Source organism: Oncorhynchus clarkii, chromosome 9 (assembly GCF_045791955.1).
Source record: "Oncorhynchus clarkii lewisi isolate Uvic-CL-2024 chromosome 9, UVic_Ocla_1.0, whole genome shotgun sequence".
In the NCBI taxonomy this organism is placed as follows: Eukaryota; Metazoa; Chordata; class Actinopteri; order Salmoniformes; family Salmonidae; genus Oncorhynchus; species Oncorhynchus clarkii.
Genome location: NC_092155.1, coordinates 44,749,109 through 44,777,029, shown reverse-complemented (window position 1 = coordinate 44,777,029; position 27,921 = coordinate 44,749,109). Strand labels below are relative to the sequence as shown.

General features: G+C 42.1%; 1 protein-coding gene across 1 annotated transcript; it reads left to right on the top strand.

Moving 5' to 3' along the window:
* The first annotated feature begins 1,271 nt into the window (after window positions 1–1,271).
* On the top strand, window positions 1,272–25,800 carry LOC139416389 (sodium-coupled neutral amino acid transporter 3-like). Its single transcript, XM_071164956.1, has 16 exons — window positions 1,272–1,524; window positions 5,514–5,636; window positions 6,866–6,941; window positions 7,072–7,187; window positions 12,222–12,295; window positions 12,667–12,759; window positions 13,284–13,365; window positions 18,104–18,186; window positions 18,434–18,492; window positions 20,026–20,151; window positions 21,464–21,543; window positions 21,767–21,867; window positions 22,031–22,155; window positions 22,953–23,097; window positions 23,331–23,434; window positions 23,677–25,800. Exons 2-16 carry the CDS (start codon window positions 5,578–5,580, stop codon window positions 23,779–23,781), a joined length of 1,428 nt encoding a protein of 475 aa, XP_071021057.1. The 5' UTR covers window positions 1,272–1,524; window positions 5,514–5,577; the 3' UTR covers window positions 23,782–25,800.
* The last annotated feature ends 2,121 nt before the right edge of the window (window positions 25,801–27,921 follow it).

The following is a 27,921-nucleotide window of genomic DNA, read 5'->3' as shown; positions in this document are numbered from 1 at the left end:
CTAAGTTAAATAAAATAATGAAAATGGTATTAAAAAACAACAATATACATAGAAATAGCACTCTACACATAACAACTGTGGCAGTGATGAAAAAATACATGTCCATTGAGGTGGAGGTAGACTACTACAACTATCAATCGGGTAGAGCTACCTCACGAACTGTCTCTATCTGAACTGTCTCTGTTGTGTACATTCTTCTCTCATGCTGTCTCATGTGGTCTGTGTCAAAGATTATGGATGTAAGATACAAGATACATGTATCTCTGCCCTAACAATGGGAGACTACAAAGCGGCACGGTGGGCTGTCTAGCTCCCACCTATCCTTTCTTTGGATGGGTGGACGCATGTTGATGTCAACTGCCTGTATTCAATGGAGAGCGATTCTGCGCTTACTAGCCTCATGCCATGAATATGCATAGCCATCTCAAGACAAGTCCGATACAAAAATGTATTCTCAAAGTTTCCCGGGATGTCACGTGTCCTACTTATATCAGTACACTCGCAACAACTTAAGCGTTACGACATATCTATTCGATCAAATAAACCTTACGCAGCAAATAAGCCATACAGAATATGTTATGTATACACCGCTTTATTGCACAGAAAAGGGGGTTCATAGGGTGTTTTATGTGCTGCCATATACTTTCCCTATTTACAGGCACATTTGTTTCCTTCACTCACTCGGAAACTCAGTCTTGGTACAGTATCATATAAATAGCTTAATACTAGATACAGTAACAGAGGGAAGATGCCACCATTGCAATTGGATGAATCAAAAACGACAGAGCTATCTAGATACATTCACACAAGACATAGTCAATATATGAATATGTCCCTCGAGGTTTTTAATTTGTACAAAGAGCCCTCTTATTGTTTCTCAGTTTTATAAAGGCAATGTCTATCCACCTTTCCAAACTAGCGTCACATGGTGGCACGTTTTTGTGGGTCGTCTTTTGGCCGAATGCACTGTTACTCTTATAGTGGTGCCTTGTGGTTTACCTTTCCCTTCCAGTGTATTTCTCATGGGGGGCTGAACTCATTCCACTGAGCCAGATTCTTATGCAACCTGAGATTAATCACCTCACCATATTTATTTCTAATATTGCAATTTTTTGGAGGAGAGGACATGTGAGAATACAGTCTTCTGATAAGAGAAGTCAATGCCTCTTCCAATTGTGATGGAATCCCAATGGAGCAATTCACCAGAGTTGTTGTGAGAATATGCCCCTGCATGCCTGTTTTTGACAGTAGAGATAGGAGTGGCCATGTGTGACATCACAAGAAACTTGAGACCATAATTTTGAACAGCCCTCCCTTTTAGTGCTTTTTCCTATACATGTGCTCCCACCCAAACCGTCTCCCTTTCCCCTAAGCAGACACTCTCTGTTCTTTCTTCTTGTCTCTAAACTCAGGCCAATTACAACTGAGAAAAACAACACCTTGGTCAAGAAAACATATATTTTCCTCAGGACACCCTTCACTATCTCTCTGTCTTCATTGAAACTATATTTTCTGCATTAGAAGGTAAGAGAACCCAGTCCTTTTTTCTTCCATATGTATTGCCATGCCACGTGTGTTTCATATGAAGTACTTTACAGGAAGGGTTAAGTACTATGGGAATTTCACTGATCCACATCAGTAAGGTTTGTTGTGAGGTAGTGTTTCTGGAATTTGTCATTATCAGTTGAACTACTTGATTTTTTTGACTTCCACACCATATTGAAGTACTAAAGTCTTATTTTCACTATTCATGATTGGGAATGTTTTCCTGACCACTTTCATGTGTGGATTTTTGACTGTTTTTGGTTGTCAGCTTTTGCAGCTTTCAAAAGCCCTTTTATTTCTACCAATATGGATTGAGTAGGTGGGTGTCAAATGACTTGTTGGAAGACTGGTCTGAATATGTCCATTTGGAAAGGTTACAGACAGATACTGTGTGATAGGTCGAGTGAGCTCATGAGAGTAAGGACACCAACTGACAGGGAATTCAGTGGCCACTGTCTCTTTCTTTGTGTGACTGACACTGTATTCAAGCAATTGCTCAGAATAGCAGTTGACTGTTTTGTAATGTGAAACATACAACCCAACACAACAGTGTCTTGGATCTTTGTCTGTAAATGCAAAACCCCCTTGACCGAAACGTCACAGTATGTTTTTAACAATGGATCTATAATAAACTATATTGTTATAATGGAGAGAGTGTCTACTGAACACTAGGGTCTAATGGAGTGCCTTCGAATATAGTTGTTTGAGCACCGTTTTCCCCTTTGTCTATAAATACAAGAATCAGTTGATCCTACTGTATCATTGGAGACCTTCATTTATAGCTCTTCCTCAAATAGAATTGACAGAATCTCATAGATTGTTTATTTACCCAGTCAATTTTCTTATCCACTAGCCTCGATGTCAAGTGTACAACTACACCTAACTCCAGGACTATTGCTAAAGCATAAAAACCTCTCAATCGGCCAATGGAAAGCAAGAGAAAATATTAAGGTTATTACATAATATGTAATGAATACACCGCTTTATTGCACAGAAAAGAGGGTCAGAGGGTGTTTTATGTGCTGCACTCTGCTGCCATATACTTTCCCTATTTACAGGCACATTTGTTTCCTTCACTCACTCTGAAACTCAGCCTTGCTACAGTATCATATAAATAGCTTAATACTAGATACAGTAACAGAGGGAAGATGCCACCATTGCAATTGGATGAATCAAAAACGACAGAGCTATCTAGATACATTCACACAAGACATAGTCAACATATGAATATGTCCCTCGAGGTTTTTAATTTGTACAAAGAGCCCTCTTATTGTTTCTCAGTTTTATAAAGGCAATGTCTATCCACCTTTCCAAACTAGCGTCACATGGTGGCACGTTTTTGTGGGTCGCCTGTTGGCCGAATGCACGATTCAACAGGCTATATAGGACTTTTTCTTCCCATTACAGATTAGGCTATATGTTTTCTGATAGGTCAGTCCATAATAATAATACATAAGATCAGAAATCTAGCTAGTTTTCTTTTTTAGCTAAATCTTAAAACAGACATTTTATCGGAAATGATAGATGGTTTCCATACCACTCTAATTTTAGACCATTGCATTTTTTACCTGACATCACACATTTGATTTACAATATCGGACATCTTTCTTCACTCAGAGAGGATTTCCTGGCTGTATTGGTTGCCAACCACTATGGCTTCTTAAAATATCCAAAATAAACATCAGAAAAAGACTACATTTCAACGAAAGAGCCTTGCAATGTAAATAATGCATACAAAAATAGATGGTGTGTGTCTAGGTTTGTGTGCATGTGTGTGAATGGGTCACCAGTGCATGTATGTGTGTGTTTGTTTGTAGTTGTGGTCATTGGGTGTTGATTTCAACAGAGACATTTTGAGTTGGTGCGAAGTGAGAACCGAGCAGAAAGGCATATTCTGGAGTTTGATTCCCAAAACACAATGCAAGTATGGGCTTGCCCGACAGTTCCCGTTCACTCACAACAAGGTACCTGTCATAAGAAAAGCATTTGGGTTACGTAAAAAAAAATATTTCCAGGGGCTCTTAAAGTATTGGAATAAATGTAGGGAGAGATTTACCAAAGGAGAAAAATCCCACACGTAACGTAGCAATGTCGAAATGTGAAAAGGAAGAGAGACAAGGAATGTTGGTGAAATGGTTGTAGGAAGAGCAGACCAACACCTACTGTGCTCTAGTCTGCAGGAACTGCAGCTGAACACTACCAGAATTTACGTTTGGGAGTTATTCATTTCCACTGAACTGGTGTGAATTCACATGTGGATTTTCTAAATGCTGTTGGGTATTATTGCTATAGAAACTAGAGTTGGCCCAAAGATTAGAATTTATGTACAATTTACCCATACCAAAGTACTGTACACTTAGTATGGGTCATCATCAGAAGGCACATTCTGAGGGATCATCCAATGTATTAGGGTATGTAGGGTGCCCGCTACCTGAATCACCTTTGAAAAGCGTGTGATGCATTATGTGATGTCAGAGTGAGTCGAACCGTTATCAAAATCGCGTTTGACATAACAAGGCTGAGATCTCCAGCAACTGGTGGGGAGTTGCAGCTGGTAAAAACCTGGACTTGCTCCAAACTGCAACTTGGGAGCCAGTGAGCCACGTATCCATCTCAGGGGTTAGGAAAAATTCTGGCGTGCATATAAATGTGAATTCCAACGTCCCACATCACTTGTGTTATAAAACACACCTCTCTAGGGTCATTGGACTCAGCAGTGCAACACAGTTTGTAAGAAGCAGTAATGTTTTCTATGGTAAAGGTCAAACAGGAAAGCTTACTTTCAAAAGCACTATCCAAGATATTTAGGTTTCACTTTCATGCCGTAATGAAATAGACAGAAGTGTTGTGTGGGGGTAGCAAAGAACATTAGTTATGAGTTAATCATAGGACTACATTTTGAAAGTTTTGTTTTCTTTGGCTAGTCAGACCATATGTTTCTGAATGAAAAGACTATTGTCTGTAAATACAACACACTGAGAACAAAAGTAGCCTAGCTATAAAATGATCAAATACAACATTGCCTCAGCTGTGAACCAACACAACTCACGAGCCTTGATAAAGGGCCACATGCCTTATCTTCTTGTATAATTATTTTGTCAATGTATCAGAAGGCGATATGTAAGCAGCCTCATATTACACTATTTGTTCAGAAAATTGCAATATTTATTGTTTGCCAATTGTGTCTGTACAGACATCAAATCACAGCTGGCACCTCAGTTAGCATAGGGCTGGTATCTTACCCTATGGTAGCCCTGCAGTGGAGAGGGACAAGAGTGAAATCCAAATCGATTAAAAAAGAGACGAATGGCACTCTGGATAAATAAAATCTAGATAAATAACAGTGGACAACAAAGTCTGTGTTCACAACAGAGTCTGTGTTCACAACAAAGTCTGTGATGACAACACAGTGCTTCCAGGTGTTGGTAATGGATACTGTTATTACGTTTGTTAGCCTCTTCTATTGGAAGGAATTCTATTGGAAGGATTTCAAAAGTAGTCAGGCGTCTCATTACTGGCATTGCAACCTGAGCTGTCAAATGAAATGACACATGCAAGGAGAGAGTGGTGCTATAGATTCCACTGGTGGGAAGCAGACATGTGGTCCCATAGTGACAGCAGACACCTTGACAACTCCCACAGTTACCCTCAAGCAGGGCTCTCCAACCCTTTTCCTGGAGAGCTACCGTCCTGTAGGTTTTCGCTCCAACCCTAATTAGCTGGTTGATAAGCTGAATCAGAATAGTTACAACTGGGGTTGGAGTGAAAACCTACTGGAGGGTAGCTCTCCAGGAACAGGGTTGGAGAGCCCAGCACTAGAGTCTAGGCTTTGCAACGTGCAAATTCCCCAAACCGTTTTCATTGAAGGTCAAACCTGACTGTACATTTTTTTTGTCTATCATCTTGAATGACATGCAAATGATAACTTGCTCATTTATCTAAGGTCAATCCTCTTTTCTTTGTTTCAGATTGGAACTCTAGCCAGTAAAAAACCATCAGTCACCCACCTGTCTTTGTATCAGCTAAAACAATATGGAACTCCAAAAGCTATCAAATGGCCTCCACCATGGCTTTGTCCCTTTCGAAGATGGGTATGTCCTCTTTGACTGCACATATTGCTACCTGGCATGCATGATAATATCTTTCCCCCAGTTGTGTGCATGATAGTATTTTTTTTTTTGTGCATTTGTGTTTGTTTTCTGACAAAGAAGACTATTAACACCCTATAATTACACCGTGGCCAGTTTATTAGGTACACCACCCACTCATGAAAATGGTTCGCTCCTACAGAGAGTGAGTCTCAGGGCCATGGCTTGCTATATAAAGCAGGCAGACATGCATCAAGGCATTCAGTTACTGTTCGATTGAACATTGGAATGGGTAAAACAAGTGACCTAAGCGACATTGAGCGTGGTATGATTGTCGGTGCCAGACGCGCCGGTTCCAGTATCTCAGAAACAGCTGGCCTCCTGGGCTTTTCACGCATGAGAGTGTCTAGGGTTTACCAAGAATGGTGCGACAAACAAAAAACATCCAGTCAGCTGCAGTCCTGTGGGCGGAAACAGCTCGTTGATGAGAGGTTGGGGGAGAATCATGCAAGCTCACAAGTGGGCCACAAGCAGGCAAATAACGAAGTAGTACAACAGCGGTGTGAGAACGACATCTCGGAACGCACAACTCGTCGGTCCATGTCACGGATGGGCTATTGTAGCAGACGACCACACCGGGTTCCACTCCTATCAGCTAAAAACAAGAAGACGTGGGTCCAGTTGGCACACGGTCACCAACACTGGACAATTAAGGAGTGGAAAAACATTGCCTGGTCCTATGAATCCCGTTTCCTGTTGCGTCATGCTGATGACAGAGTCAGGATTTGGCTTAAGCTGCACGAGTCCATGGCTCCACCCTGTCTGGTTTCAACGGTTAGGCTGGTGGTGGTGGTGGAATGGTGTGGAGAATGTTTTCTGGCACACGTTAGGTCCCTTGATATCAATTGAGCAAGGTTTCCATGCCCTGAACGATTCAGATTGTTCAGGAGACAAAGGGGGGTCCGACCCGTTACTAAATGGGTGTACCTAATAAACTGTCCACTGAGTGTATATTATTATTATTAACGTGCTTTTTGTAAATACTAGTTTTTACATTTCACAGTTTTACATTTATGCATTTTAAACATTTAAATGAATGAAGTACTTTCATGGACAGCATTTTCAAGCACCCAATGGATTATAATGATGCTTGGCTGATATTGGACATTGATAAAAAGGAGTGTTGTTTAACCTCAGTGATTTCTATTTCCTTGGTTTGATTGACATAATAGCATCCCGCAGGCAGAAGAGGAAGAGGAGATGTTACCACATAAGAGTGATGGGACCAAGAAGCCCCAGTTTACCGATGTGAGTATGAAGAACTATGGCCACAGCTCTGGAGCCGACAGCCATTGTTTTTATGCTGAGATGTCATGTCATGAAATGTCATTATGAGGAGTTATAACAACTGACATTCATGTATTTGTATCCTTGGCAGTTTGAGGGAAAAACCTCTTTCGGAATGTCCGTCTTTAACCTCAGTAACGCCATCATGGGGAGTGGAATTCTGGGATTGTCATACGCCATGTCAAACACAGGCATTGTTCTCTTTATGTGAGTACAGCAGCACACTCATGTGTGCCATGTCCCTATGTGATTTCCTGAAGTGACAACAGACAGCCCACTGGGCAAAGACGTCAATTCAACGATTATTCCACGTTGGTTCAACGTAATTTGTTGAAATGACGTGGAAACAACGTTGATTCAACCAGTGTGTGCCCAGTGGGAAATTAGTACACACACACTCCAACCAAGTTAAATATTAACTTGCCAGGTCAAAATTTGTGGGGTGGGATTATTTATCTAGTGTGCCTCGATCTGGCTCTGATGCCACAGTGCCAGAACCGGCTGATAACCTAGTACACACTGAAACGGAGACAGGTTAGTGGAGGAGAGGCGGAGGGAGTTTTGGGCCATCTCTGCCTAGGGGATGAAAGCCGACCACTCCCCCGGCCGGCCCTGGCAATAAGACCGCAGAAACCTACCCACATCCCAGTTAACTCTCTCCACCTGCCCATTACTTTCGGGGTGAAACCCTGAGACCCTGAGACCCCCAGACGTTTCATGAACACCCTCCAGATCCTTGATGTGAACTGGGGACCCCGATCAGACACTATATCCTCAGGCACCCCGTAGTGCCGTAAGACGTGTGTAAACAGGCCTCCGCAGTCTGTAGGGCCGTAGGGAGACCGGGCAAAGGAATGAGACGGCAGGACTTAGAAAACCGATCCACAACAACCAGAATCGTGGTGTTTCCTTGTGACGGAGGGAGATCCGTCACGGAATCCACCGATAGGTGTGACCATGGTCGTTGTGGAACAGGTAGGGGTTGTAATTTCCCTCTGGGCAGGTGTCTAGGTGCCTTTTAATGGGCGCACACCGAGCAGGAGAAAACATACACCCTCACGTCCTTAGCTAAAGAGGGCCACCAGTACTTCCCGCTAAGACAGCGCACTGTCCGACCGATGCCAGGATGACCAGAGGATGAGCCCAACAGATCAATCGATCACGAACATCAGACGGAACATACTTACGCCCAACTGGACACTGGGTGGGAGTGGGCTCCGCATGTAACACCCGCTCGATGTCCGCGTTAACCTCCCATACCACTGGAAGTATGGGAGTGGGATCCATGAACCGCTCCTCTGTGTCATACATCCGAGACAGTGCGTCTGCCTTAGCGTTCTGGGAACCAGGTCTGTAGGATAGAGTGAACACAAAACGGGTGAAAAACATGGCCCACCTCGCCTGGCGAGGATTCATTCTCCTCGCCACCCGGATGTACTCCAGATTGTGATGGTCACTCCAAATGAGAAAAGGGTGTTTAGCCCCCTCAAGCCAATGCCTCCACGCTTTCAGAGCCCCGACAACAGCCAACAGCTCCCGGTCCCCCACATCATAGTTTCTCTCCGCTGGGCTGAGCTTCTTCGAAAAGAACACACAGGGGCGGAGTTTTGGTGGCGTACCCGAGCGCTGAGACAGCACAGCTCCTATCCCCACCTCTACTATGAACGCTAAGGAGGGATCAGGATGAGCCAACACAGGAGCCGAGGTAAACAGAGCCTTCAAGTGACCAAAAGCCCTGTTCGCCCCAGCTGACCACTGCAGTCGCACCGGTCCCCGCTTCAGCAAAGAGGTAATGGGAGCCGCTACCTGACCAAAGCCCCGGATAACCCTCCGGTAGTAGTTGGCAAACCCTAAGAACCACTGCACCTCCTTTACCGTGGTTGGAGTCGGCCAATTACGCACGGCTGAAATGTGGTCATTCTCCATCTCTACCCCTGACTCGGACAGGAGTTACCCTAGGAAGGAGACGGACTGTTGGAAGAACAGACATTTTTCAGCCTTAACGTACAGGTCATGCTCCAACAGTCGACCAAGCACCTTGCGCACCAGAGACACATGCTCGGCGCATGTAGCGGAGTATATTAGAATGTCATCTATATACACCACCACACCCTGCCCGTGCAGGTCCCTGAAAATCTTGTCTACAAAGGATGGGAAGACGGATGGAGCATTCATCAACCCGTACGGCATGACGAGGTACTCATAGTGCCCAGAGGTGGTACTAAATGCCGTCTTCCACTCATCCCCCTCCCGGATACGCACCAGGTTGTAAGCACACCATGAGATCCAATTTGGTGAAGAAGTGCGCCCCATGCAATGACTCGGTCACACTGGCTATGAGAGGCAGAGGGTAACTATACTTCACTGTGATCTGATTTAAACTATAGTCAATGCATTTAAACTATAGTCAATGCTATAGTCAATGCACGGGCGTAAACCTCCATCCTTCTTCTTCACAAAAAAGAAACGCGAGGAGGCAGGTGAAGTGGAAGGCTGAATGTATCCCTGTCCCAGAGATTCGGTGACATATGTTTCCATAGCCTCCTGTGACAGAGGATACATGTGACTCCTGGGAAGTGCTGCGTCTACCAGGAGATTTATTGCACAATCCCCCCGTCGATGGGGTGGTAGTTGAGTTGCCTTCTTTTTACAGAAGGCGAGAGCCAAATCGGCATATTCAGGGGGAATGTGCATGGTGGAGACCTGGTTTGGACTCTCCACCGTAGTTACACCTATGGAAACACCTATACACCTCCCTGAACACTGACGTGACCATCCCTTGAGAGCCCTCTGTTGCCACGAAATAGTGAGGTCATGATGGGCCAACCAGGGAAACCCCAAAACCACAGGAAATGCAGGCGAATCGATCAGGAAGAGACCAATTATCTCCTCATGACCCTCCTGCGTTATCATACATAGTGGAGCTGTGGTCTCCCTAATCAGACCTGACCCTAAAGGACAACTATCTAAGGAATGTACAGGGAAGGGCACATCAACAATAGGGATCCCTAATCTACGAGCACTTTTTAATTTATTTTACTTGGCAAGTCAGTTAAGAACAAATTCTTATTTTCAATGACGGCCTAGGAACAGTGGGTTAACTGCCTGTTCAGGGGCAGAACAACAGATTTGTACCTTGTCAGCTTGGGGATATGAACTTGCAACCTTTTGTTTACTAGTCCAATGCTCTAACCACTAGGCTACCCCTCCGCCCCAAATGAACGGTCAATAAAGTTCCCAGCTGCGCCTGAATCTACTAGCGCCTTATGCGGGGAAAACTCAGGAAATTCTATAGATATACACATGTGCGCAACAGAAAGCTCTGGGTGAGTTGGGTGCATGCTCACCTGGGATGATCCACCAGTGCCCTGCTTGCTGCCTCAACTTCCTGGGGAACCTCTCCAGCACCGACCAGCAGTGTGTCCTCTGCGGCCACAGGTAGTGCAGGAAACAGCCCCCCCTCCGGTCACCCTTAGAGCAGCACCTCCGAGCTTCATAGGTGTAGGATCGGAGGGGCTGGGGGATGGAATGGAAGGACCCCGATCCGGACGTCCGCATGTGGCCAACAGGTTATCCAGCCGGATGGATAAATCCACCAGCTGGTCGAGGGTAAGGGTGGTGTCCCTGCAGGCCAGCTCCTGACGAACATCCTCACGTAGACTACATCGGTAATGGTCGATCAGGGCCCTCTCATTCCATTCCGCGCTGGCAGCCAGGGTCCTGAAGTCCAGTGTGAATTCCTGTGCGCTCCTCATCCCCTGTCTGAGATGGAACAAGCGTTCCCCCGCCACTCTCCACTCAGGTGGATGATTGAAGACCGCCCGGAAGCGGCGGGTGAAATCCTCATAGTGGACCAACGCTGCGTCTATACTTCCCCATTCAGCGTTGGCCCACTCAAGCGCCTTCCGACAGACAGGAGATATCCCGAGGGAGCCGGATGGACGGTCGCCAGGTAGAGCTCCAACTGGAGCAGGAACGGCAGCCGTCCCATCATATGCGCTCGGGAGCGAGAGCCGAATCCCACTGGGTCCAGGTGACGGAGGGGTGGACAGCGGTGTGGGTTGTGGTGTTGGTGGTGGTGTTGTTTGGAGTGAAGTTGATGGGGTTGTGGGAAAACTCCCCCTTTCCCATCTCTCCATGTTGAGCTGCATGCGATCCATGGCTGTGCCAAGATGTTGGAGCATCGCTGTGTGTTGCTGGACACATTTCTCCACTGGTACCGGAGGACTGGGTGCACCTGCTCACCCCATTAAAATGGTGTGTGATTCTGTCAAGTGTCAGTTGTGCAGAGGTGAGGACGGAGTCAGGCGCAGGACACAGAACTGAGTAAAATAACGTACTTTACTCAGAAAAATAATCAGCCAATAAATTCACGCAGGGATAACAAACCCTAACACAACAGACAAACACAAAACCAGGAAAAATCACGCACAAAACATAATGAGAACCAGAGGGTTAAATAGGCAAAAAATAATAATGTAATGGGAACCAGGTGTGTACAATCAAGACATAACAAATGGAAAGACTAACGTGGATCGTGGCAGCTAGAAAGCCAGTGACGACGACCGCCGAACGCCGCCCAAACAAGGAGCGGCACCAACTTCAGCGGAAGTCGTGACAGTTTCTTTTTGTCAAAAGGTCACAGATGCAGCTACTCCCAATATGGTTTGATACACACTGTTACTGCATAATGCGTTGCAACAATGTTACCAAAACAGTACAATGGAAAGCTGACAAAAATGTTATGAAAAATTGTAAATATAATATTTGACATTTATGGTCTTTGAATGGTTAAAAAAACTGTGAAGAAGAGTGGTGTGTGTTGGTGTGTCCATATGTAATTTTAATGGTGCGATTTGAGACACATGAGACTTCTAAATCAAATTTCAGGAGTTAAAAATAGCTTAGAGTTGGCAGATGAATCATAGCTTGCGTGTGGGCACACCACATATATGGCTCCCAAGCATGCTTTGCTCTTTGGGTTGCTCACATTCATGTCAGGGTCAGGCAGGAGTCAATTTCTTTTTGAATGCTTATGAATAAATAATTTGAGCATTGTCATTATCAAGTTGCTATTACAGGAGGCCAGTTTCTTCTTCCAGTGTTTACTTCGTAGTAAACTGTTTGATTAATCGGTGAAGAGGTCGGCTACTCATTATTTAACATTGGATGAAACCACGTGAAATCAATTATGTTGTTTACCTTTCCAAAATGTCTAAGTCAGTTGTTTGTGCTCCGCAGAATCCTGTTGATATGTATCGCCTGTCTGTCCAGCTACTCGGTTCACCTTCTGCTTAAGAGTGCTGGAGTTGTGGGTGAGTATGTGTCACTAAGGACCAGTCCATGGAATCAAAGACAAATTAGTAGCTGAATCATAGAGTGTATCATAACAAGATGAGAAAAGTAAACTTTCTGTGAACAAACTTTTTCCCTTCACATCTGGACCATTGAAAAACCTGTTGTTTTACCCATTCACAGAAATACATAGCTTTTTTTATAGAGAAAACTATAGTAGGGATCCACTATATGAACCAAGCTGTCTGTAAATTAGTGGTTGTGGGTTTGATTTCCTGCTGGAGTCACATATGTAAGGTGCTTTAGATAAAAGTGTATCCTTATGACATGACAGATAGATTCTGTTCCGTTTCTACTCTTTCACAGACTAATGTCTCTTTTGTCTGTTCAGGTATTCGTGCGTATGAACAGCTGGGTTTCCGTGCTTTTGGACACCCAGGAAAAATAGCAGCGGGAGTCATTATAACCTTTCACAACATCGGCGGTAAGTGGCTAGGGGGACCATGGACTCATGCTGCTGACGCCAAATCCGGACTCTTCCATTAGCATGACACAACAGGAATCGGGATTCGTCGGATCAGGCAATGTTTTCCCACTCCTTAATTGTCCAGTGTTGGTGATCGTGTGCCCACTGGAGCCGCTTCTTCTTGTTTTTGGTATGGTCGTCCAGTGGTGGATAAAAGTACCCAATTGTCATACTTGAGTAAAAGTAAAGATACCTTTAATAGAAAATGTCTGTAGGTGTGAATGGGGTGGTGTACCTAGTACAGTACTTCCACTAACACATAGTATCTGTTTTAAAAAATAACCACAGTGACACATACAAATGCACTCATGGCTTCGTGACACTCATGGATTTCATGGCTCATAAAAGTTTTAGTGGTTCAGGACAGAACTTTTTCCTCCCAATGTTTGTGTTTTAAACACAGGTAAATGGGCTTTGTATGTCTGTTTTCTTTGTGTGAACAACTTAGTGAACAACTCTGAAATATGTTTAATCCCCTCCAGCAATGTCCAGTTACCTCTTCATTGTGAAGTATGAGTTGCCTCTGGTCATTCAAGCCTTCCTGGGCTTGTCATCGAACACTGGGTAAGTGGAGCAGCACATTTATTTTTTTGTTCAAAAATAATCTTTATTAAACATTTTCACATTTTACAATTAAGCAATAAGGCCCGTGTGGTATATGGCCAATATACTACGGCTAAGGGCTGTTCTTCTGTTGGCCATATACCACAAACCCCCGAGGTGCCTTATTGCTATTATAAACGGGTTACCAACGTAATTAGAGCAGTAAAATAAATGTGTTGTCATACCTGTGGTATATCAGAATATACCACGGCTGTCAGCCAATCAGCATTCAGGACTTGAACCACCCAGTTTATAATCATAAATAATTCATACAAATACAAATAAACTTTCACATCAATGCATTTGAGTTCATAATTACATAACATGATTTACAGATTTAATAGTATCCATGGAAGTTTTTTGGAGTCCATCGTATTTCTTATTTTTTTATAAAACAATTATTTGTAAAAAAAGAAATATAAATAGTGTTTGAATTTTTTATTTTTTTTATAGACTTATAGGCATCTTGTCTTCCAAATTGTACTTTTCACAATGCATTGTCCACAATTATTGTCCACAATATTTGTTTAGTAATGTCAATGCATAATATTGTCCACCATACTTCTTTAGTAATGTCATCCATGTGAATATCGAAGACGGACTTGGGATTTATACATAGGCCTACATCATAATTCTCATCAGATTCCATATTTCTTTAGTTTTGTAGTATTTCACTAAAAGGTGTTACATTTTCTTCATCATGACAAAACAATTCCACTTTACTACAGCACGCACTGGTAAACGTCGTACTGAAATCAACCAGGCAGGATCTCTGACATTTTCTGACAGTTGTGCACAGAGGACATTTTTAAGACATTATTTTGCATCTGCATGGAAGCCCATTCCCGCCACCCACATTTGTTTTTATCTGACTACGAGTTATGAGATAGTAAGTCATAATTATGAGATAGTACGTCATTATTATGAGATAGTAAGTCATAATTATGAGATAGTAAGTCATAACTATGAGATAGTAAGTCATTATTATGAGATACAGTTGAAGTCGGAAGTTTACATACAGTTTTGGCAAGTCGGTTAGGACATCTACTTTGTGCATGACACAAGTCATTTTTCCAACAATTGTTTACAGACAGATTATTTCACTTATAATTTGCTGTATCACAATTCTAGTGGGTCAGAAGTTTACATGCACTAAGTTCACTGTGCCTTTAAACAGCTTGGAAAATTCCAGATAATTATGTCATGGTTTTAGAAGCTTCTGATAGGCTAATTGACATCATTTGAGTCAATTGGAGGTGTACCTGTGGATGTATTTCAAGGCCTACCTTCAAACTCAGTGCCTCTTGATTTTCCCATTGATGTCAAGCAAAAAGAAATCAGCCAAGACTGCTGAAAAATTGTAGACCTCCACAAGTCTGGTTCATCCTTGGGAGCAATTTCCAAACGCCTGAAGGTACCACGTTCGTCTGTACAAACAATAGTACGCATGTATAAACAACATGGGACCACACAGCCATCATACCGCTCAGGAAGGAGACGCGTTCTGTCTCCTAGAGTTGAACGTACTTTGGTGTGAAAAGTGCAAGTTAATCCCAGAACAACAGCCCAAGGACCTTGTGAAGATGCTGGAGGAAACAGGTACAAAACTGTATCCACAGTAAAACAAGTCCTATATCGACAGAACCTGACAGGCCGCTCAGCAAGGAAGAAGTCTCTGCTCCAAAACCACCATAAAAAAGCCAGACTACAGTTTGCAACTGCACATGGGGACAAAGATTGTACATTTAGGAGCAATGTCCTCTGGTCTGATGAAACAAAAATAGAACTGTTTGGGCATAATGACCATCGTTATGTTTGGAGGAAAAAGTGGGATGCTTGCGAGCTGAAGAACACCATCCCAGCTGTGAAGCACGGGGGTGGCAGCATCATGTTGTGGGGGTGCTTTGCTGCAGGAGGGACTGGTGCACTTCCCAAAATAGATGGCATCATGAGGTAGGAAAATTATGTGGATATATTGAAGCAACACCTCAAGACATCAGTCAGAAAGTTAAAGCTTGGTTGCAAATGGGTCTTCCAAATGGACAATGACCCCAAGCATGCTTCCAAAGTTGTGGCAAAATGGCTTAAGGACAACAAAGTCAAGGTATTGGAGTGGCCATCACAAAGCCCTGACCTCAATCCTATAGAAAATGTGTGGGCAGAACTGAAAAAGTGTGTGCGAGCAAGGAGGCCTACAAACCTGACTCAGTTACACCAGCTCTGTCAGGAGGAATGAGCCAAAACTCACCCAACTTATTGTGGGAAGCTTGTGGAAGGCTACCCGAAACGTTTGACCCAAGTTAAACAATTTAAAGGCAATGCTACAAAATACGAATGGAGTGTATGTAAACTTCTGACCTACTGGGAATGTGATGAAAGAAATAAAAGCTGAAATAAATGATTCTCTCTACTATTATTCTGACATTTCACATTGTTAAAATAAAGTGGTGATCCTAACTGACCTAAAACAGGGAATTTTTACTAGGATTAAATGTCAGGAATTATGAAAAACTGAGTTTAAATGTCTTTGGCTAAGGTGTATGTAAAAGTCTGACTTCACCTGTATGTAAGTCATAACAATGAGATAGTAAGCCATTATTATGAGAGAGTAAGTCATTATTATGGACATCGAATAGTCCTGCAGGATAATCTGTGATTCAAACATTAATGGCATTATCATTAAAGCATTATCCCCACACTTTATTTGGTAAACAGCTGAGAAATGGGGCAGGAGAAATGTAACTACTCTCAAATACATAGATGTAAGGACTCTCTCATATGGATTTTGACTTCATGGACTGACCATCCGTGAGATCCAAATTATATTTTTAACAATGTTTTGAAGCTATACAGTGTTTGTTTACAATTACATGAAATGAAGTAAAACAAGCTTATATTTTGGATTCTGATGGAGTAAGACCATTGCTCATGAGGCATTTCTAAATTGCATTCTTCAAGAATCAATGTCTATATATAAGTCCAAAAAATGGAAGTACCAATCCCAAATTGCCCCTTTAATAGATTGAATTGAATGAATGAATGAATTAAATCTGATGTCAACCAGATATCATCAAACAGGCACCAACTCACATCAAAAAAAGTGATTAAATCCATAATATAGAACACCACAAACTCGCTCTGTCTCTCTCACACACACTTTCACACGCACACGTGATTCATGTGATACAGATTGCCTAAACGTGTTTCATAATAATGACTGAGTAACTCAATCGTCCTCTTCTCTCTCTTCTCGTCCTCTTCTAATTACCCGGGGGTCGGGTAATTAATACTGAAGTCTGACTCACTCGCGTCCTCAAAGGACTTCCTCACTCTCTCTGTGGCTGAATTTGGAGGATTGGATACTCTCGTCGACACCTTCCTCGGAGATCTGGTCGCCTTCACTCTTGGATTCAGCTCCCTCGGCTTCTCTCTCATTCACTGGCACCTGTCTCTCAGCTGCGCTCGGACCTGTCGAGCGATGGAACTCGTTGTCGGGGTCGATGCCTCTGTCTCTGTCTCCTCTTCTGGCTCTTCCTCTGGGCTGGATTGTGGATCAACCCTCACTTTGTAGGCATAAGACTGGGGACACTTGAAGAAGTCATGGCCCTGTTTTACACACAGGATGCACTTGCTTGTAGACTCACATACCCTGGATTTGTGTCTAAGATCTCCACATCTCCAACACTTCACCTCTGGACATTCCTTGCTCTGATGGTCTAGCCCCTGGCAGATGTAACAATGAGGGGCCTGTCCAGGGCAGGAGATCTTCCTCTTATATGGGCCTAGGGAGATTGAGTTACGGATTGTTATCAAATGCCCACTTGTTGTTTCGCGCACTTTGTACTTGGGTACTCCATACCATATCCCAATCTTATCCACGGGTTTCAAAGAAGGTTGTAAAACAGTGAAGTACCTGTTTAGAAACATTTCGACGTTGTGATCTGGAACTCTCCCCGTCCGGAACTTTCAAAGACCATCTTGACGTCCAGCTCTTTCCACTTTGCGGCTGCCTCTTGGGCTGACTGGACTTCTAGAAAGAAACGTAATGGGGGTTGTTCCTCAAAATTTATCCTGTTTGGCAGCGCAATGATATAGTAAATATTGAGATCTAATGTTTCAAATGAGGTGACAGTACAGAATGTCACCTTTTATTTGAGGGTATTTTCATACATATCTGTTTTACTGTTTAGAAATGAAAGCACTTTATGTAGCTAGTCTGAAGGTGTCATAAGTATTTGGACAAAGTCACTTATATGTGTACTGGTATTAAAGTAGTCAAAAGTTTAGCATTTGATCCCATATTCCTAGCACACAATGACTACATCAATCGTGTATTATTTTGGTTGTGTTTCAGATCATGTTGTGCCCAATATAAATTAATGGTAAATAATGTATTGTGTCATTTTGGAGTCACTTTTATTGTAAATAAGAATGTAATATGTTTCTGAACACTTCTACATTAATGTGGATGCTACCATGATTACATATAATCGTATAATTGAAAAAAATGCGGACCTCCCCTGTTATTGGTAATGGTGAGAGGTTAGTAAAAGCCAATCTATTTCTCCCTTAGACTAAATCAATTGTCCCTAAACAGTATGTTTTCTACATGTCTACATTGCATGACTTAATGAAACTAGAAGTAACTAACTTTTGTGTCTGGCTGTGTTTTTTATTTTTATTTTATGTTTTAAACTAGAGAGTGGTTCCTGAACGGGAATTACCTCATCCTCATCGTCAGTGTGTGCATCATCCTTCCACTTGCCCTGATGAGACAATTGGGTATGTGACTGATCTCATCATGAACTTCGACCTTTCATAATGGCTGCTAATGACCTTTATGTCTGTCAGTCATTCAATCAACACCTCTTGATTCATATATTCATAAAACAAAACATTTGGATGTGTATCTGTTTAGGACATGTTTTAGGTCAGGAGCAGACGTGTTCTGGAAACCAAACATTGTCAGCTGGTCTGTGGGATGGTTGTTGTTTTTGTTGTAGTAACAATCCTCGACTGCATCTTGCAGGGTATTTGGGTTACACCAGTGGCTTCTCCCTCACCTGCATGGTCTTCTTCCTTTCCTCGGTGAGTGACTTTTTGATGACGTCTGACGACAGATGTCTATATTGTATTATTATATTACACTATATATTATACCAACAATTATACATTTCAATGCTATACTAATACTGCATGTGCTTTTCACCATTTTGGGAAATTAAATTCCTCCTGGTGATTGACTGTTTTAGTGATTCTTTACCCTTGTTAATGTGCTAGATGTGCTCATAGCTTTTGTGTTCACAGCTTATCATAGGACATGACTAGCGATAATTTATGAGGAGATATTTTTATCTTGTGCCACTCTACCTCACATGACATTTCATGTGAGCTCCTGTTTCCTATACTCACTGCCAGCCAGGCATTGTTGTTGAAATTTGCTAACAACATGGATACAGGTGCAGGATCTTAATTTGAGCCAGTTTGCTACTGCAGGAAAATACTGCACCATCAGGAAATGTGAAGTATTATGTGGATTATAAGTGAATGAACATTTTGGGGGGGGAGTTGATACATTTTTCATAAGGGAGAATCTAATCTGAAATTTCAAACTGGAAATGACAAATGTCAGTAGCCTTTTTAAACCTCAAGTTTGACATATCCTGCATTGCAAATTGAGATCCTGCATCTGTACGTTAACCTTCTGAAATAGGTCATTATCTAATTATGTTGACATACAAGTAAAAAGGGGGGCAAAATTATAAATTAAACATATTCGTCCCAATAAGTATTTAGATATTGTCAAATGTAAAATCTATAGCTCAACAATTTTTGATACTATTCATGTAATGAATAGTCAGGGAGGAAAAAGGTGTAGATTCACACGAAGAGCGCGGTAGGTGTTTTTTTTCACCTTTGCAGAATACAGGAATCATGGTCATAAACAGGCAGGCAATCGTCATACACAGGCAGGTGAATCAAAACTAGGACTGAAGGCTATAACCGGTTCTCACAAACGAGCTAGGAAAAGGCTTAGTAGAGTTAATATGAACAACACCTCACAAAGGCACAAACAGAATGAACTGAACTAAATAAGGAGCTGATGAGACCAGGTGAGTAACTCACACAGGTGAAATCAATGAACAAAAATGAAAGACAGGGCTATGTTGAAGAACACAAAGAAACAGGGCTACGTTCAAGAAAACAACGAAACAGAACACAAGGTTGACTAAGAATATAAATACAGAACCTTACAACTCAAGGTTGCTTGAATAATTGAGCACAATCCTAGATTACACTATTGTGCATGTTGCTGATGCAGTTCTGGGCATTAACAAGATACTTTTTAAAATGCCTTGCTGCAGAAAGGTACATTAATAATGTAACAAATTCTATTGTTGAACTAGATCAATTAGCAGAAGGAGGAATGAGGCTTGGGACAGGAATTCACAAATTAAGCAGAGATACAGTATGTCATCATGGTTGTCAGCGATAGAGGGTCAAGCTGTTCCGCTAACTCTGACAGCTCAGCTTCTTTCTTTCTTTCTTTCTTTCTTTCTTTCTTTCTTTCTTTCTTTCTTTCTTTCTTTCTTTCTTTCTTTCTCCCTCTCTATCTCAAAGGTCATATACAAGAAGTTCAACATCCCCTGCCCCCTGGTGCCATATGGCAGAAATCACACAACAATCATCAACACCACCGTGGAAGAGGGACAGTGCGAAGGCAGAATGTTCACCATCAACCAGGAGGTTAGGAAATGAAGTGTTTATGGCACAGCTACACAAATATCAGTTCAAATATAAATGTTTGTGTTTATTCCATATCACCTCTGCTCTTAGGTTCTTACTGTGTTAAGACCACATAAGGTCAGGAGCTATTTGCAGTTGGAGCAGAGGTCATTCAATATTATAATGACATGGTGTCATGTTACTGCCAGGCAGGGCAGGGCCTGGTAGGTTACTTTCTAGATGTAATCCATTACAGTTACTTGTTACCTGTCCAAAATTGTAATCAGTAATGTAACTTTTGGATTACCCAAACTTGGTAACGTAATCTGATTACATTCAGTTACTTTTAGATTACTTTCCCCTTTAGAAGAAGTCAAAAATGTATGTTACCAATTAAATTATATTTATTGCAGGATAAATCAATCTTAAAGTTTACATAGCTGGCCATATATGGATGTTCAATTTTACTTTATGGGTTTATTATGTAGGCTTCTTCTAACCCATCACTTTCTACTACATATAATACAGTGCCTTGCGAAAGTATTCGGCCCCCTTGAACTTTGCAACCTTTTGCCACATTTCAGGCTTCAAACATAAAGATATAAAACTGTATTTTTTGTGAAGAATCAACAACAAGTGGGACACAATCATGAAGTGGAACGACATTTATTGGATATTTCAAACTTTTTTAACAAATCAAAAACTGAAAAATTGGGCGTGCAAAATTATTCAGCCCCCTTAAGTTAATACTTTGTAGTGCCACCTTTTGCTGCGATTACAGCTGCAAGTCGCTTGGGGTATGTCTCTATCAGTTTTGCACATCGAGAGACTGAATTTTTTTCCCATTCCTCCTTGCAAAACAGCTCGAGCTCAGTGAGGTTGGATGGAGAGCATTTGTGAACAGCAGTTTTCAGTTCTTTCCACAGATTCTCGATTGGATTCAGGTCTGGACTTTGACTTGGCCATTCTAACACCTGGATATGTTTATTTTTGAACCATTCCATTGTAGATTTTGCTTTATGTTTTGGATCATTGTCTTGTTGGAAGACAAACCTTTCTGAATTTAAAAGTAGTCCTTGAAGTAATCATCTAGTTTTTCAAAAGTATCTGTAATCGGATTACAATATTCTTGCTGGTAACGTAACGTATTACAGTTACTATTTTTTGGCAATCCATTTCTCCCCAACCCTGCTGCCGGGACAAGTGCTTGTCCATGTGTTTTGAGGCGGAGCAGAACCCAGTGTGGCACAATTATCCACACAGTCTAGTGAGTTTCCTCAAACACTCCTCATGCGACGCCTCTAATTTTAGTTACCCTTTATATGGTTTTCAGACGGCGTATACCATCCCCATCTTAGCGTTCGCCTTTGTTTGTCACCCCGAGGTGCTTCCCATCTACACTGAACTGAAAAAGTAAGTCGATAAAACTCCCAATTAGCTCCCTTCATAAACACCATAGCATGTCGGGATGACAGCCTTTATATTTCTTTACTGATACTCATTTGCAGTACAATACCTATTATACCTGTTGGCTTTTGATTAAATCAAGGGTCAATTGTTGATGTAATAAATGTAACATCATTACTGTACCTCATTAATTGAAGAAAAAAAAACCCTGCTTTCTTTTCCACCAAAGTGCCACCAAGAGGCGCATGCAGGGTATTGCTAATGTGTCCATCATGGGCATGTTCGTCATGTACCTCCTCACCGCCATTTTTGGTTACCTCACCTTCTACGGTAAGACCAGGGCTTCAAGAGGGCTTTAGTTGTATACAATCTACAGATGAAAAATAATGATTTTAGTATTTCAAATGATACTCAATTTGTGTGTGTGCATGTGTGCATGCGTGTTTGTGTGCGTGCGTGCGTGTATGCGTGTTGTGTATATATGTTTATGTAGTGAACACAGAATCTGAGCTCCTGCACACCTACAGCAAAGTGGACCCTCTGGACACACTTATCCTGTGTGTGCGTGTGGCCGTACTGGTGGCAGTCACCCTTACTGTCCCTGTGGTTCTCTTCCCTGTAAGAGCCTCCTCTCATAAGCTCTAATTACATATTCAAATGACTGTATTTCTAAGGACACTTCAAGTGGTTTTCATTTCAAACATTGTTTGCATTTTAAAACCGACATAGCCTTGATATACAGGTAACTGCCAAAATAAAGGAAACACCAACATACATTGTCTTAATAGGGTCTTGGGCCACCACGAGCCGCCAGAACAGATTCAATGCGCCTTGGCATAGATTCAACAACTGTCTGCAACTCTATTTTATGAGAAATTCCATAGATTGGTGTTTTGTTGATGGTGGTGGAAAACGCCGTCTCAGGCGCCGCTCCAGAATCTTCCATAAGTGTTCAATTGGATTGAGATCTGGTGACTGACACGCACGCGCACATGCACACACACACACACACACACACACACACACACACACACACACACACACACACACACACACACACACTCTCCCTATGGTTACCAAAATAATGGGCAACTAGGCATGAACATGACCCTAAGCATGATAGGATGTTAATATGCTTAATTAACTCAGGAACCACACCTGTGTGAAAGCACCTGCTTTTAGTAAAATGTGTATCCTTCATTTACTCAGTTTCCTTTATTTTGGCAGTTACTTTTATATCCATTTCCCTCTAAATGTTAACTTACTGTGTCACACAGAATAGCTGATGCCGGATTGTACATTCTACATTCTGTTAATTTAGATTGACTTCACACATACCTCTTAACTTGACAGCCATATTTCAAGTTTCACCCTAGACACTCCTCTGAGTCTTCTCTGTTGTGTATGGTTTCCAGATTCGCAGAGCCATTCTCCAGCTCCTGTTCCCAGCGAAACCCTTCCACTGGGCACGCCACATCACCATCGCCCTGTGTCTCCTCTTCGTGGTCAACGTGCTCGTCATCCTTGTGCCCAACATCCGAGACATCTTTGGCATCATTGGTGAGACTTATATATTCATGAATATAGACTACTACAGTTATTGCCGTCCAGCCTCCGATGCTCATTCTCCCCACACTCACAAACCAACCAGACACACTGTACCATGTTTCATCATCATCATCCTTATTAACACTATGGGAAGGAAGACCTTCATATTGACAATATATATTACAAATGCCTCATACAAGAGTACTTGCCAGTGGAACAACTCATTGTCTCCTTTATCTGTCCAGGGGCCACCACTGCACCTAGCCTGATCTTCATTCTACCAGGGTTATTCTACATCCGCATTGTTCCCACTGAACAAGAACCAATGAAGTCTAGACCAAAGATCACAGTAGGTCTTCACATCATTAATACATTTTCCTTCCATTGTCTAGACACGTTTGTTAAAACTCTACACAATCCCCAGGTTTTGGCACCATATAGCATGACCCTTTCGCTACAGTTTGGAGTGGGTGGGTGGTATCGCAATGGGTGCTAGTAAAAACATCCTAAACCTGGGTTTGGGTGGAGATTTTTAACAACATGAATGACTTTAAGGCGAGTTCCAACAACTCTTTCTCTGGCTGGTTTCAGGCTGCCTGTTTCACAGCCATGGGCTTCATCTTCATGTCTATGAGCCTGACATTCATCATCATCGACTGGACGACCGGAGAGAAACGAGCTGGAGGTGGCCATTAGAGCACATCCATTGACGATAAGGGTCCAAATGCCACACAGCAGCACGCCCTGTCGCCGTGCCGCTTCGCAATCCCGTCTGGATTGTGAGAAGGATAAAACACCATCTAAAGGCTGGACCCACATGATCATGAGTCTTACCATACCACCCCGATGGTAAGACCATTTCCCCATCAATTCAAATCAAATGGACATGCTACACTTCAATGGAGGCGAGTCTTTGAGGAACCCAGTGATGTCACTTTCTTTGTGGTAGGAGTTCTAGGCAGTGTCAGAGGAGCTGACGAGGGTGTTGCTTGTAGAAACCCCTAAACCACTACTTGCTGCCTGTGTCAAAAGCCATTCAAAAAAGTGACAGAGATAGAGGGGAGGGGTTCATTTTCTCTATGCAAGGGGACTTTATCTCTTGAACAGTCAGTCCTCAGCTACCCAACTGCCAAACAATTCACCCCAGGTTCGTTTCTCGATCAAATATCGGCTGTGGTTTAATCAACCAGGTTTAAGGAGAAGAGAAGAAAATGTTCTTCTAAAAGGGATTTACTTTTATGACATTACCCTGTCTGTGAACCCCTAGATTTGGTTGTTGAACGTCATTTCAGCAATATTTGTTGAGGTAATTGACCGAGATGTGGGACTGGTAGTGTCCAGTTTTTTCCTCAGAAGCTGCAGACCATTATAAACCAAATGAGCCAAGAATGATAAATTAAACACTTTTCTGTATGGTTTACCTATTTATATTTTATCATGTTGCTTCATGCCAAATAATGTATTGACTCAAATGTTCCAGTTATCATGGAGCAACCAGTTTTTTTCTGTATCTCAATTAGAATGAGAAAGATATAGTTCATATTTTTAGCTATCTCATTTCATCCTTCTGTCGAGTCACTCTTCGAGATATTGCAAGTTTGGCCTTGAAATCTGTTGGACACGATGTCTTCAATTTGGTATCCCATCTAGTCTTCACCACAATATTCAGAACAATGAAATGACACATTTCAAAACACATGAGCATGGTGAACAAAACAACTGTGAACCCAAAATACTTTGTACAGTATAATTATCATACGTTCGTTCTCCTTTTGTGAAAAAAGTTTTATGCTGGTGTTATGCAAATAGGGAATCCGCAATATTGTCTCTGTATATTTGACATCCAACAAAGCAATGAGGCAATAATGAAGAAGCGAGTGCCATACAAACTGAATGATGACATTCAGCTGTGTCTTATTTGACATGTACAGTCTGTGCAGATTTTCAGTTCATGTCCCTGCTTATAATGATTTGCATAGTGGAGACTGAGGTAAAACTATTGAATAAGGTCAAATATTGACATAGAAGCAATAGATAATGTGGAGCAAGAGGATCTCGGAGCCCATTTGGGTGGCTGAATGCTTGTTTAGGAAGGACAAGGCTGAGTGTCTTGGAGACATCGTTCCAAAAAGGTGATAGCTTTTTGTAATGTCACCAGCCTAAGCACATTTTGTGTTTGACATGGCACCATTGTCAATTATATTCTATTTTCAATAAAGACGAGTGGTTGTCAGTATTTATTGAGACGTCTTTACTGTCATCTGCATGCTCTATGTCTTTTGCTTTTCACAACACTCATAAATGATTGACAAATTAAATTGTAATTCTCCTTCAGCATGCAGACAATAATAATTAAAGAGGAACTCCAACCACAATCAAGCTTTTAAAGTTAGATTATTGGTTATAGACATGTAGATTGGTTTTGGTCCTAAGATTTACTGGTCAGTAAAACCAACGTTTAGAACTAGGCTGAAAGGAAGTGAGGAGCTAAATTAAATTGATTCCTCATAAAGAACATGAGTGACATCATTCACACTAGATAATAGTGGCACATATTTACAGTGCCTTTTCACATTTTGTTGTGTTACAACCTGAATTTAAAATGGATTAAATAAAACATTGTTGTTACTGGCCTCCACACAATACTCCATAATGTCAAAGTGGAATTATATTTTTCTGAATTTTTACAAATGAATAAAAAATGAAAATCTGAAATGTCTTGAGTCAATAAGTATTCAACCCCTTTATTATGGCAAGCCTAAATAAGTTCAGGAGTAAATATTTGTTTCACCAGTCACATCATAAGTTGCACGGACTCACTCTGTGTGCATTAATAGTGCTTAACATGATTTTTGAATGACTACCTTTTCTCACAGTTATTAGTTCAAATCAATTGTATTTGTCACATACGCCGGATACAACAGGTGTAGGTAGACCTTACAGTGAAATGCTTACTTACAAGCCTTTAAAACAATGCAGTTTTAAGAAAAATACACAAAAAAAGTAACAAATAATTAAAGAGCAGCAGTAAAATAACAATAGCAGGGGGTACCTGTCAATGTCAATGTACCTGTCAATGTGCTGGGGCACCGGTTAGTCGAGGTAATTGAGGTAATATGTACATGTAGGTAGTTATTAAAGTGACTATGCATAGATAACAGAGAGTAGCAGCAGCGTAAAAAAACGGGCAGAGGGGGGCAATGCAAATAGTCTGGGGTAGCCATTTGATTAACTGTTCAGGAGACTTATGGCTTGGGGGTAGAAGCTGTTTTGAAGCCTCTTGGACCTAGACATGGCGCTCTGGTACCACCTGCCGTGCGGTAGCAGAGCGAACAGTCTGACTAGGGTGGCTGGAGTCTTTGACAATTTTAGGGCCTTCCTCTGACACCGCCTGGTATAGAGGTCCTGGATGGCAGGAAGCTTGGCCCTGGTGATGTACTGGGCCGTACGCACTACCCTCTGTAGTGCCTTACGATCAGAGGCCGAGCAGTTCCCATACCAGGCAGTGATGCAACCCGTCAGGATGCTCTCGATGGTGCAGCTGTAGAACCTTTTGAGGATTTGAAGACCCATGCCAAATCTTTTCAGTCTCCTGAGGGGGAATAGGTCTTGGTGTGCTTGGACCATGTTAGTTTGTTGATGATGTGGATGACAAGGAACTTGAAGCTCTCAACCTGCTCCACTACAGCCCCGTCGATGAGAATGGGGGCGTGCTCGGTTCTCCTTTTCCTGTAGTCCACAATCATCTTCTTTCTCTTGTGGTGTACTCCTCAATGCCATCCCGGAACATATTCCAGTCTGTGCTAGCAAAACAGTCCTGTAGCTTAGCATTTGCTTCATCTGACCACTTTTTTATTGACTGAGTCACTGGTGCTTCCTGCTTACATTTTTGCTTGTCAGCAGGAATCAGGATAGAATTATGGTCAGATTTGCCAAATGGGGGGCGAGGGAGAGCTTTGTACGCATCTCTGTGTGTGGTGTAAAGGTGGTCTAGTTTTTTATCCCTATGGTTGCACATTTAACATGCTGATAGAAATTACGTAAAACGGATTTCAGTTTCCTTGCATTACAATCTCTGGCCACTAGGAGCACCACCTCTGGATGAGCATTTTCCTGTTTGCTTATGGTGGCATACAGCTCATTGAGTGCAGTCTTAGTGCCAGCATCGGTTTGTGGTGGTATGTAGACAGCTACGAAAAATACAGACAAAATCTCTCTAGTTAGATAGTGTGGTTTAGAGCTTATCATGAGATACTCTACCAAAGGCGAGCAAAACCTTGAGACTTCCTTAGATTTCGTGCACCAGCTGTTGTTTACAAATATACATACAGTGGGGCAAAAAAGTATTTAGTCAGCCCCCAATTGTGCAAGTTCTCCCACTTAAAAAGATGAGAGGCCTGTAATTTTCATCATAGGTACACTTCAACTATGACAGACAAAATGAGAAAAACAATCCAGAAAATCACATTGTAGGATTTTTTATGAATTTATTTGCAAATTATGGTGTATATTATAGGATATATGTGCTTTAAGTTCGTCCAATTTATTATCCAGTGATTTCCATCTATACTATTGGTCAATGTACAAAGGCAGATTAACCACTCGTCCGTCCATCGCCTGATCCTCACAAGGCACCCCGATCTTCTTCCGAGAAATCCCTGTCTTTTTCTCCTGCGAATGCCTGTTCGAGTGTCTGGAGTAAATCCCTCTCGTCCGAGTCATTAAAGGAAAATTCTTCATCCAATTCAAGGTGAATAATCGCTGTTCTGATGTCCAGAAGCTCTTTTCGGTCATAAGAGATGGTAGCAGCAACATTATGTTCAAAATAAGTTACAA

Coding starts and splice junctions, on each gene's coding strand:
- LOC139416389 (XM_071164956.1), top strand. CDS start 5,578: ATGGAACTCCAAAAGCTATCAAATGGCCTCCACCATGGCTTTGTCCCT. Junction 21,544..21,766: donor ATCTACACTGAACTGAAAAA/GTAAGTCGATAA, acceptor TTTCCACCAAAG/TGCCACCAAGAGGCGCATGC. Junction 23,098..23,330: donor AGACATCTTTGGCATCATTG/GTGAGACTTATA, acceptor TTATCTGTCCAG/GGGCCACCACTGCACCTAGC.